The sequence below is a fragment of the Oncorhynchus mykiss genome, chromosome 11, assembly GCF_057628025.1.
Source record: "Oncorhynchus mykiss isolate SJ-2025 chromosome 11, ASM5762802v1, whole genome shotgun sequence".
NCBI classification, from domain to species: Eukaryota; Metazoa; Chordata; class Actinopteri; order Salmoniformes; family Salmonidae; genus Oncorhynchus; species Oncorhynchus mykiss.
Genome location: NC_143032.1, coordinates 35656707 through 35669771, shown reverse-complemented (window position 1 = coordinate 35669771; position 13065 = coordinate 35656707). Strand labels below are relative to the sequence as shown.

At 46.1% G+C, this 13065-nt stretch overlaps 1 protein-coding gene across 1 annotated transcript in view; it reads left to right on the top strand.

Annotated features, from left to right (window-relative positions):
* The window catches only part of LOC110535009 (collectin-12), a 49045-nt gene that overhangs the window by 2358 nt on the left and 33622 nt on the right, over positions 1-13065 (top strand). Inside the window, exon 2 of the mRNA XM_036935355.2 lies at positions 4036-4086. Within this exon, the coding sequence (XP_036791250.2) occupies positions 4036-4086 (51 nt within the window). The remainder of the gene's footprint in view (positions 1-4035; positions 4087-13065) is intronic.

The following is a 13065-nucleotide window of genomic DNA, read 5'->3' as shown; positions in this document are numbered from 1 at the left end:
CACAGTTCAGATTTTAGTCAATATTTACTCCCTTGGAGAGCGTGCGTCAGGCTGGCTAGCCAATCTGGGCCTGGAGAGACTGCACGGCTAGAGCGTGCACTAGGGTGAGACACATGGCTATTGTTCAATTGGCTGAAGCCATGAGCTGTAGGAGATATTGATCACTCACATGACGGGGAAGAAAGAGTGAGAATGGGTGAGTCAGACAGCGTGGCTCCAGAAAGCAAATAAACAAATGCTCACACAAACAGTGAAATGTAACACCCTCGGCAGGGGGATTCTGTAAAAGCCACCCCTAAAATATGTGCAGCATATTTACAAAAGGGAAGGATTCCCCTGCCGGAGATGTCAGTAGTGGTGCTCCCCGCCACCCCGTGTAGTTATTCCATGCAGTCACTCCATCAGCTGCAGGTCAGGAGCTGCCAAGGAACAGAGGATTTAAGGCATCCATGCGGGTGGCACTTTGGAGTATGGCCAGCCCACTGTAACAAGTCCAGGTGCTGGGGGGGATTTCCTCACAGAGACGGGCCATGCCCCAGTAGTGGAGAGTAGGTGCGGCGGTGGTTCCCCCACAGAGGTGGGCAAGTCCCCCAGGTCAGGAGGCAGTGCTGGTGAGACCAGGGCAGGTGGTGAATAAGAGCAGCCAGGAGCAGGAATAGGTGGTTCCCCTGGGATAGGACACTGGAGGGTGAAGTCTGGGTGCCTGGCCCCGGTGAGGTCTGATCCAACCCCCCACAGTCATGTTGGTGGTTGAGTACAGAGGCAGCAGGACCAGGACTGGAGCTGGGTCAGGCAGTACACGCTAGGCAGGGGAATCCTGAACACACAGAACCGGACCCAGGGCTGTGGTTCTGTCAGGTGAAGCTGTACTGTCAGTAGATGGTGACAGTGCTGTGGCTCGGTCCCCCCATGGGCCCAGGTAGCAGCAGACAGGTCCGGTGCTGCTGGAGGGTCCCCTAGTGCAGGGACAGGCAGAGAGTCAGAGGCAGACAGGGCCTCTGCCGCTGGCAATGGCTTTCCGGGTAGCTTGGCTGTTGATGATCCGGTGGCTGTGAGGACTAGGGTCCAGTCAGCAACATAGGCTTACTACCATGTGGCAATGCTACTGGAAGCGCATAGGCCGCCCGGGCACGGGAGAGGACTCTCCCAGACTCCACAGCAGTGGAGGGGGGATGGGGAATTACATCTGGTGTGTGCTTAGTCTCCATAGCAGGCAACTCATGAGGACCAGCGGGGGCCGAGGACATGTTCTCAGTTGTTGCCGGGGCTGGAGAGGCATTATAGTCACACCAGATGGTCACAGTCACATCTGGCGACGGTGACAGGCCTGAAAAGACAACCCCTTGCTGCTGTCCCCCGTATGACTGTCCCATGCTCTCCACAGCAAACCGCTGGGAATAGCCCCCCTAACAGGAGGAAGCCCCGGATCTGGTCCTCTGCTGCGAAGTATCACTTGAGAAGACTGTATATTCCTCTCAATATGGGCAAAACAGGATTCCTGCACACCCTATGACAAATGCAGCGATGTCCACGGTGCTGCAACTCCCCGGCACTCCAACGCAGAAGAACAATCCACGTGCTGGGTTGCTGGGGATGCGGCCCCACCTGGTGCTGAATTGTATCCCACAGGTGGAGGAGAGGGAACATTGGGTCCATGCTGAACCTCGGCACCCTCTCTGGTTCAGAGTATCCCATAGGCTCCAGAGAGGGTAGTAGTATCTCCACATGGTAGTAGTCCACTGGATCCCCCGGGAACCATACTCGAAGGACCATGAAAGAGAGCGACATGGCTCTACGTATTTCACTGGTTTGTGACTCATTGACAACGCCCCCGGTTAGAGGGGAACAAAGCAACCCGAGAGATAACACACACAGGTGCTTTAATCACACACAGGAAAAAGAGGTACATACCCATGTACCTCTTCATCTTCGTGGGGTATATATATGATGCCATTAGGGACGCAACCAGGGTCATAGAGTTTGTGTTAGTGAGCGTCTCTTAATTTATCTAAGCAGTGGCGTCATTATTTGCTAATTATAATAACCGCCACGCCCAACATATCTCACCCCTGTCGCCCTTCCCTCCCCCTCCCCCTCACACTGCCCTCAGACGACACTGCCTCTCTCTTTAAAAGGGTTCTTTGGTTGTCCCCGTAGGAAAACCCTTTTGGGTTCCAGGTAGAACCCAAAAAGTTTCTACCTGGAACCAAAAGGTTTCTACTTGGAGCCAAAAGGGGTTCTTCAACGGGTTATCCTAAAGGGACAGCCAAATAACCCTTTAAGGTTCTAGATAGCCCCTTTTGTCCAAGAGTGTACATCTGCTAGCCATTATGAGTGATGTTCTTCTTTCTCTGCCGCCGACCTGCGCTGGGTTCTAGTGTAGTGTAGGGAAGTTGAATAAGGTTTACAGTCAACAACCCAGAGAAACCGCAGCCTGTGGCTTATACAGGAGTCCTCCTGTCTCCTTTCCACACAGAGAGAGGCACTTGATGGGGAGTTATAGCCTCCATGACATACCACGATGATAAAGCCATATGCTGAGTAAGGCCTATTTATCCTTCCTATAGAGAAAGGCATTTGTGTAGTATCCTGGCTGCCACAAATGCCTGTTGGTGTCCTGTATCCATTTGGTTACCTAGTCTGTGTCTCAAATGGCACCCTATTCGCCATGGTGCACCTCATTTGACCAGAGTCCTAATGTTGATTTTTGTGGTCAAATAACCATTTCTTTGTGGATTTTGATCAGTGCTCATTGTCTTGCTGGAAGATCCACTTGTGGCCAAGTTTCCGCCTCCTGGCAGAGGCAACCAGGTTTTTGGCTAAAATGTCCTGGTACTTGGTAAAGTTCATGATGCCGTTGGCCTCAACAGGGGCCCCAGGACCAGTGGAAGCAAAATATCCCCATAACATCAAAGATCCACCTCCATATTTATCTGTAGGTATGAGGTACTTTTCTGCATAAGCTTTTCAACGCCAAACCTTCTACTGGTGTGCGTGGCCATAGCACCGGTTCCAATCCAAGTGCCAATGCCGTTTACCAAACTCCAGGAGGTGCTATGGTCAGATGACATGGAAATAGAGCTAAATGGTTAATTGACCACAAAATAAACATTTTGCAATGGCCATCTAACTCTTCGGACTTGAACCCAATTGAAAACATGTGGTTTGTAGTTTGAATTGAAGAGGGCAGTCCACAAGAGCGGATGAAGGATATCAAGTATCTGGGAAGATTCTGTATGAAGGAATGGCCTAAGATCCCTCCCAACATGTACTCCAATCTCATAAATCATTTTAGAAAAAGGCTCAGTGTCTTTATCCTCGCACAGGAGGGTGCTAGAGAATTGAAAACATGGTGCCAATAAGTTTGACACCTATTTCTTTCTATTACTTGTAAAGCAAAATCTTTTTCTCTGAGCAATTGTAATAGTATAAAATAATATAATTTCCCTCGTATTTGTATTACTTGTTTTAGACATTCTTTTTTTGTTCATCTTCATCAAGGGTGCCAATAATTATGGAAACAGTCCCTTCAGGATCTTGCGATTTACTTTGTGTGATAGTTGAGGCTTTAAAGGCTTGATTTCTATAATAAGGTCTCTCAGCCAGAGTAGTAACAGAACAGTTGTTGGGAGAACATTCTGTCCTGACCTCTGCTGGGGGGGGGGGGGGTTACTCACTCCTCCTGCAGTACAATGAGGTATCATTAACCATGGTGGCTGGGGAGTTGATATACGTATAGCCTGCGTCCCAAATGGTACCCTATTCCTCATAGGACTTTGACCAAAAGTAGTGCAATATACACAGAATAGGCTGCCACTTGGGATGCAGACACACAGTGTACGAAGGTTTCCTGACATGCTTATTACTCTATGCAGTGGGTTTCAGTGTGTGACTGCGGCACTATATTCAAAATAAATATCGATTGCATTTGTTCTGGAACCAATGGAGTATACACTTCATTTGTTGCCGTTCTTGTGTGTGATTTTTCTCTTGGACCTCACTCTAACACACGTGTATCTGTTGTTATTCCCACAGACGATTTTGCCGACGAGGAGGAAGTACAGTCTTTTGGATACAAGCGGTTCGGTGAGTACAACACAACTCTCTTTACTCCCAATCCCCAACTGAGATCAATGTCAATCTTTCTCATCACCATCAAGTGATACTTTGCATGTGTCCTAAATGGTGCCATATTCCCCATGGGCCCTGGTCAAAAGCAGTGCCATTATATAGGGAATACTGTAAGGTCTCTTTTGCGATGCAAATCAAATTTGATTTGTCACATGCGCCGAATACAACAGGTGTAGGTAGACCTTACAGTGAAATGCTTACTCACAGGCTCTAACCAACAGTGCAATTTTTAAGTTAAAAAAAGGTTGTAGGTGAACAATAGATAAGTAAATAAATATAACAACAGTAAAAAAGACACAATGCAAATAGTCCGGGTAACCATTGGTTACCTGTTCAGGAGTCTTATAGCTTTGGGGTAAAAAGTGTTGAGAAGCCTTTTGGTCCTAGACTTGGCGCTCCGGTACCGCTTGCCATGCGGGAATAGAGATAACAGTCTATGACTGGGGTGGCTGGGGTCTTTGACCATTTTTAGGGCCTTCCTCCTACACCGCCTGGTGTAGAAGTCCTGGATGGCAGGCAGCTCAGCCCCAGTGATATTCTGGGCCGTACGCACTATCCTCTGTAGTGCCTTGCGGTTGGAGGCTGAGCAGTTGCCATACTGGGCAGTGATGCAACCAGTCAGATGCTCTCGATGTTGCAGCTGTAGAACCTTTTGAAGTTCTGAGGACCCATGCCAAATCTTTTTAGTTTCCTGAGGGGGAAAAGGCTTTGTCGTGCCCTCTTCACGACTGTCTTGGTGTGTTTGGACCATTTTAGTTTGTTGGTGATGTGGACACTAAGGAATTTGAAGCTCTCAACCTGCTCCACTACAGCCCCGTCGATGAGAATGGGTGCGTGCTCGGTCCTCCTTTTCCTGTAGTCCACAATCATCTCCTCAGTCTTGGTTATGTTGAGGGAAAGGTTGTTGTCCTGGCACCACCCGGCCAGGTCTCTGACCTCCTCCCTATAGGCTGTCTCGTCATTGTCGGTGATCAGGCACTGTTGTGTCGTCTGCAAACTTAATGATGGTGGTGGAGTCGTGCCTGGTCACGCAGTCGTGGGTGAACAGGGAGTACGGGAGGGGACTGAGCACGCACCCCTGAGGGGCCCCCGTGTTGAGGATCAGCTGTTATGTAGCCATTGTTTACATCTCAGGACAGACACAAGGCAGTATGAGCTGTGTCTACTCACTGCCTTTGGGACCGTGCAGGGTTAAACATAACAGCTTTTTCTGGGTGACAGCCTTTGTGGTTTAGCCCGTACCAAAAGCAGCACTCACAGCTTGATGGGGTCAGGAGGTCACCAGTTCATAAACACATACACTCATTCACTGATAGACAAGCATACACACACACATACTTACATTCTCAAACTCACATACACATAAAGACAAAGCGAGAGAGGGAAAGAGAAGAAATGGGAAAGACAGAAACACACCCCCTGGGATGGAGAACGAGAGAGCGAGAGTACTGCACCATTGTACTGTTGATCCAAGGAGGGATTTGGGAGCCTCTCTGTCACTCTCTCTCTTTTTGGAGAGAGTTACTCTAATCCAGAATGATTTGGTCCATCAGTAAGGATGGAGGGAGTGGTCCCCGATGTTTACCCCAGCACCAGCGGAGACGAGCTCAAACTGCTTTACCACAATCTCTCTCATCACAGTGTCACCCGAGAGGAAGCGTCCTGTTTGTCTTCGTGTGAGTAGCCTGCGCCGCGAGCCCAGCCAGCCCTCCACTCATGGGCTTGCGTTCCAAATGGCACCCTATATAATGCACTCCTTTTCACCAGAGCCCTATGAAAGGGAATAGGGTTCCATTTCGGACGCAGACAATGACAGCTGTTGGCCTGGCCTGCTCTGCTCTTATTGGCCCCGCCCCCTCACTCTGGATTTGTTATTGTGCAACAGAACGATCTGCGTGAGGATCAGAACAAAGTGTATAGCCTTGTTTTTTAAGTGCGACGTGTGTAACCTTTGAACTTTGAACCATTTATTTTTTCTCTATGCCTAGCTGTAGTATTAATGCCCCGTAGTGCAATGTGTTTTAATGAAAAGGCTTGTTCACTGCTACATGGAACCAGTGCCCCCTGTGTAGAGATGCCACCATTGAGACTCAATGGAGAGGGGTGTTGAGGTGTCTCAACCAGCATAGGGCATTTTACCGAATTTCCACTATAAGACATTACCCCGGTGTTTGGCCGAAAGACACAGACTTTTGTGATTTCAGCTATGATTCTTGGTCTACACTGTCTAAACTGTCTACACTAGCCCCCCAAAAATACCTAAATAGGGCGTTTCCAATGCTGCACTGGTGAAACTGAGGACAATGTCCTCAAAATCGTAGGGCCAGAGGTGGGGATGAGGGGTGGGTGTTACTGTAAATATGGGAAATGTGGGTAACATGTTATATTATAGGACAATCCTGATCTTGACTATTAGTGTCATGTAGATGTGACAGGTTTGGTGGTTATTTTACAAGATGATGTCTTACTGAAAATGAAACGGATGCTTATGAAAGTTCTTCTGTCCATTTTGTTTTAACTCGCCTGCCTCAAGTTGTTTATCAGACGTTCCTGCTCCAGTATGTCCTTCCGTTTAACCTCGCTTGGGAATTCCAGACAGCGGCTGGTGCTAGTAGTCCCAATGTTCTTATGAAAAGCAGGCTGATCCGTAAGGCAGGTAGAGAATTCGCAGAGCATCGAGCCAAACACTTTTTCTTCTTTTTCTCAGCATATCCTAACTCTCTCAGGACAAGATGGCTGTATTTTCAGAGTGAGACAGAGCAGAGTGAACTCAGGCTTACCTCTGGCGTTCTTTCCGGCACGAAGACCTTGGGATCGCGGTATTAAAAGCTAGAAGGTGTAACATCAACACACATGTCCTACTAACACTTTGTGGCCACATGTTGAAATGTGTTTATGTGCTTTTGGTGAAGTCTTGTCCCAATTGGTGACATCTCTCACTCTCACTCTCACTCTCACACACACACACACATATGGGCTGAGTGAATTCAAATGGTATTCCCATCAGTCTCTCCTCTGCCAAATTAAAGCCAGCTCAAAATTACCTCCCCAGTCCTCAAAGTTTCTGACATTTTTTTTCTGTGGGGGGGTTGACATAGGAAGGTCATTAGGAGGAGGGGAAAAAATGGACTCTGTTGTTTGGCCGAACCCCCACAGACTCTTTTAAAGCTGGAATGAAGTAGGATCTGTCATGGGCCTGAGGAGCCGTCAGCCATCTTGGACTTCAACCACTAACCTGGGCATCATTACTTTCATATCTTTTGCTGTCAGTTAGTGATTTGGATGAGTGAGCTCTGTCTCTCCAGTCCAGGTAGAGGCTTGGAACAGTCAGAGGAGCACATGTAGAGAAGTAATTTTTGTCATGATGGGTGGACTCCTGAGATTTGAGGTTTGAGGGTTTCTCTTCAGATGAGTCCCAAATGGCACCCTATCCCCTATGTGGTGCACTATAAAGGGACTAGAGTGCCATTTTGACGCAGACTTCTTCTGCTTCTCTCAAACATCTTGGTTTGAGGAGTCAGGCCAGGCATCCTGCTGACGGCGTTAAACCCAGAGTGTGCTGATCAGTTTCCTGAACTTGTTATGGTTTCACTCCCGGTCGGCACGGCCAGGTATATTCCAGGAGAGTGGTGCGGTGTGGAGCTGGAGTCGGGCCCGGGCTCAGCTTTGTCAGCAGCAGCAGCATAACCAGCCATACTGGTGGTTTCGCTCCAATGGGTTTGGCTGGCATGGGACGCACCTCACGTAACCCTCCCCTACTCAGCCTCACCCCTCTGACTCACCCTCTTCCTATCCTCACCCACCACAGAACGTTTATGAGTGTCCCAGCCCCATGCTTGGTGAGGTTGGGAAAAGAAGTGAATTCAATATCGAATGACATTGACATTGAATGAGACATAGTATGCCACTAGATCTTTCCCAGTGATCCCAATTAATTAAGCTGTGGCATTAATTATCTGCCGATGCTATGTCGTGTTAGGCAACACTATGAAGGAGTGGAATGCACTTTTATGTGGTTCTTCTGTTACGGAAGCTGTGGTGTTGCAGTAACAAACCCCAGTCCCCATATTGCTCTCTCTCTGTTAAGAGAGATTTTGTTTACCCATTATTGTTGTGAAGGAATGTCTTAAATGTGCTTACCACCTTTTCTGCATTTGAGAGGTTTGTTTGGGCTATATAAGGAGTAGAGGGAGAGGGATATGTTCATTTTCTCTCCCTCCCTGTTGTTTCCGTTCTCTTTTCGTTTGCATGCTTTTGGCCTGTAGTACAGCTTGATTGTACTTTGGTTCTATTCAGGCAGTTTGGAGATGGCTTTATTCTATTTATGTTCATTGCTCAACCATGCAATAAAGCAACCTATAAAATGTTGTTCATATTCTTGCAGTAAATATTGTGAATTTAGGTGTCAAAGTGGGGGTTTGGAACACGGATGACCAGTGATGTTTTTGCCAGAGTAACACATGTGCTGGTGCTTAAACCTTATTTTCATTTCATTTTGCAATTCAATATTTCAGTGACTCTGGTTCATTTGTGTGTGAAGAAAAACAGCCTCCCACTACACACACACACACACGCCTGAGGAGGCTGGTGGGATGAGCTATAGGAGGACAGGCTCATTGTAATAGCTGGAATGGAATAAATGGAACAAAGTCAACCATGTGGTTTCCATATGTTTGATACTGATACACAACCACATGCTTGACTTTGTTCCATTTATTCCATTCCAGCTATTACAATGAGCCTGTCCTCCTATAGCTCCTCCCACCAGCCTCCTCAGGTGTGTGTGTGTGTGTGTGTGTGTGTGTGTGTGTGGTGGGAGGCTGTTTTCCTCACACACAGGTGAACCAAAGTCACTGAATTGCAGAATGAAATGAAATGAAGGTTTAAGCACAAGCACATGTGTTACTCTGGCAAAAACATCACAGTTCACCCGTGTTCCAAACCCCCACTTTGACTCCTAAATTCACAATATTTACTGTTTAATTCTGACGGAGAAAAATACGTTTCTTCCATTTTTTTGTTGTACATGAGAAAAAGGGTGCCACATCTCTGAAAACCTTTCAACCTTGTTTTTATTTTGTTGCCAAAATGTATAATCTCTCTTTTCCTAATCACTCCTCCCACCAACCTCCACACACACACACACCATAATATCCCACCATGTCCTTGGGCTGACCCATGTTTTTGTTGTAGTACACTTTCTCATGTTTGAATTAGGTTCAAAATGGCCTCCTCTTGAGAGCATTTTTAGAGGTTTTTCTCTGGTTAAATATGAACTTTAAAATAACAGACTAAGTAGAGTCCATTGCCAGGCCACCTGTGTACCTTTAAGATCTCATATGAAAAGGAGTATATTACACTTGGCAAGCAGGCAGTAATTTGTTCCAGAGACCACGCTTGCTGTACTGGAGACAACCATGCCTCTTTAAAAGGATTTCATGCTAAAGGTGTGTGTGTCTGTTGGGGTTGAGGGGGGTTGCGTGTGTGTGTGTGTGTGTGTCTGTGTGTGCGTGCGTACGTATGTGTGTGTTTGTTTTGAATGTTCTAGAGACCCCAGGCTCCCTAAACCCCACACATGTTAATGATGAATTTGGGGATTCTAATTTCTACTCATTTAGCATAGCCTACTAATAAAAAAATCCCGAGACTGTTTTTGGAAGTCTGAAACTTTAATGAAAGAAAGAAATTGACCCAACCAGCTGCCAAGATCAACCTACTGCTTCCTGGTTTCGAAAAGCGGAGCTGTAGTGAAGAACAGATGCATTCTGGTCCAAATCCCAGTCAAACCCATAATGACTATCACATTTTCAGACGTTGCCAAGACTGAGACGCAGAGAAAGTGGTGTCATATTTTGTTTTCGAGGGCATTTTTCTGAACCCAGTATACCTACTTTTGCTTAATCTGCTTATCCCACCACTGCTAATGCAAAAGGGTGGGTTTACAGCAATGATGACAGGAAACACCATTTTCATAATAAGAGTTGGCATAAGTCAGAAAGTTTGGCATGAGCTGGGATTGTTTTCCTCATCTGAGTCAGAGCTCTCAACATCTGGACCTCACACTAACGTGGTCAACCACTTGTAAGACTCTGACCATAACTCAACCATGCCAGCCTCAACAACAAGAGAGCCCAGTCTGGTCAGGCCTCATCGGCTTTGTCATTGGCTAGGAGAAGACCCCTTACGCACGTAGAGCAGCGCTCCACTTCACAGACTTGTGAGGTTAGTTTTGTTCCGTCTTTTTCAGCAATTATTATCCTTAAAGGTCATTGACCTGGACTGTATACATAAGGCTTGGACATTGTTTTTAAGACTGTTTTATAAGTCCTCACGGATACCAAACTAATTTGAATTTCATTTTGTCTGTTGTTGATTAGAGTTTGTTCCAGTAAGTGCTATTTACTTGGCAGATCATAGGCCCAAATGTCTGTCAGTCAGATGTCTGCTCTGAATCCCTTGTCTCTAATTGGTTAAACAAGTGTTTGACGGGCAGAGAGCGTACCACTCTCCAGAATGGCATTTGTCTGTCTGCGCAGGTTTTGGAATCCCTTTGTGCAGATGCTATTCCTGTTCAACTAGCTGCAGTGGATGGCTTGCTGTCATGGCAACTGACAGGCCACTCCCCTGCTTCCAGCCACAGATGTGGTAGGCCACCCAGGGGAACTCTATCAAACTTCCATCACCCACCACACAGCAAGGCAGACAGGAGAAACTCTATGGTTTGAGCCCTCAGAATACAGCTCATCGCTTTGATTGGCCGTGCCTGCTTTCCTTTGCATGTTCATCTGTTGATGTTGTACATTTCTCAGGATTTGGGAGAAAAAAACATATATATTTTGGTCATATATCATTGTCCATGTGGTTTCCTGGCACTCAAATGTGTCTGTGTGGAATTGTACTCCCACTCACGACTCAAAAATGACCCTCATCTGGTTTTTAATCTTTCGGATGTCATTTGTGTCCAAGGCAACGCTGTATTTATAATGGAAGTTTCTCTGCCTCTTTAGGGGTAAGAGTTTAATACCACTTATATGCCATTGAATGAATCTCACTTCCTTACTTTCACACCAAGAGACACTGAAACACAATTATTTCTCTCTGGTTTATGCATTGCCTAAAGAGACACTTGACTGAAAACGACATAAACCACTTGAGAAGCTACAGTATTGATCCAACCAATAATACAGACCACGCTGGTTTTAGTGTCACTATGCAAACCACAAGTCATTATTCCACTGAATGACAGAGCTACTTATTACAACCTAACCTTAAATCCCCCCAAATCAAAAAGTGTCTTCTTCCAGATTGACCAGAAACCATCAAAACCAAACCAACACCACAGTGGGAGAGTAAAGTAACAGAACATGAGGTCACATGGGAATGCAAGCCTCTGCTCATTGCCCAGTTCAAACGTAGTGCACTGTAAAGGGAATAGGGGTGCCATTTGGGATGCTGCCAGAAGCAGGAAGTTGTCTGTAATTGGCTAAACTGTGAGGACATGACTACAGTGATGCCATAGTAAAAGAGGTATAATAGGTCAGCTCTCCATATGGCCCTGTTACTGAGCGATGGCCAAGGCAGTGATGACTTTGGCTGATGTGTGTTCGCCTGGGCAGTAAAAGAGTTGGTCCATTGTGACTTTCTCAACCTGCTTCCTATGAACTAGCCCAAGAATCTGCTCAACACTTTTATGGCCTCATGGTTCTATATGGCCCCCACATTTTTTATTTTACCAGGTAAGTTGACTGAGAGCACATTCTCATTTACAGCAACAGCCTGGGGAATAGTTACAGGAGTGAATATGAAGGAGCCAATTGTAAGCTGGAGATGATTAAGTGACCATATGAGGGCCAGATTGGGAATTTATCTAGAACACCAAGGTTAACACCCCTACTCTTACAATAAGTGCCATGCAATCTTTGGTGACCACAGAGAGCCAGGACACCTGTTTATCATCCCACCCGAAAAACAGCACCCTACACCCTTCCCAATCACTGCCTCCTACTGGCCCTCCAACACAACTTCCAGCAGCATCTGGTTTCCCATCCATGGACCAAACAGAACCAACCAGAAGCAAGCCAGCAGTGGGATGCAGGGGGGTATGCTGCTGGCATAAACACTGAACATCTGCAACATTGAAGCAGACTGTCGTGTAGTAGGCTCAGTAACATGAATACACAATGGGTATAATTAAGGGTAAGATTACTCGGGAAGCTCATCACTCCATCACAGCATACATCATCAGCACATGCATACTCTAATTCTCCCTATCTGAAATCCTGTTCTCGTTGTACTTCCGTTCTGTGTCAGAATACGTAGAATAAAATACCTGTATGTCTCTAGTGGTAAACGTGGGTAGTGCAGCAGAACACATATTTCCACTTGTGAAAGTAAAGCTCTCTCTAAGAATAACCCAACTAAAGCATTCCACAATTATTCAAGTCAAAAGTTATTTTTATACAAAGCACAGAATAATAACACTGTTAAAACGCACACTATAGTAACCATACCGACAGTAACATCAGAATATCACATTGACACTTTAGCAGTCAATTACTGTACTCACAATCTTTCAGGTTTTACTGAATGTAGTCCTTTAGCCGAGCCGTGCATCTTCTCACTCTCCTTTTGAATAATCTGTTGTGAGTGCAAGGACACTTGGGAATCAGCAGCACCGTTTTATAGCGTGGCCTGCTCAGGACACAGAGAAAGATGCAACGCATTCTGTGTCTTTCCGTCGTCAAGAACATACAGTGGGGCAGAAAAGTATTTAGTCAGCCACCAATTATGCATGTTCTCCCACTTAAAAAGATGAGAGAGGCCTGTAATTTTCATCATAGGTACACTTCAACTATGACAGACAAAATGAGAAAAAAATTCCAGAAAATCACATTGTAGGATTTTTAATGAATTTATTTGCAAATTATGGTGGAA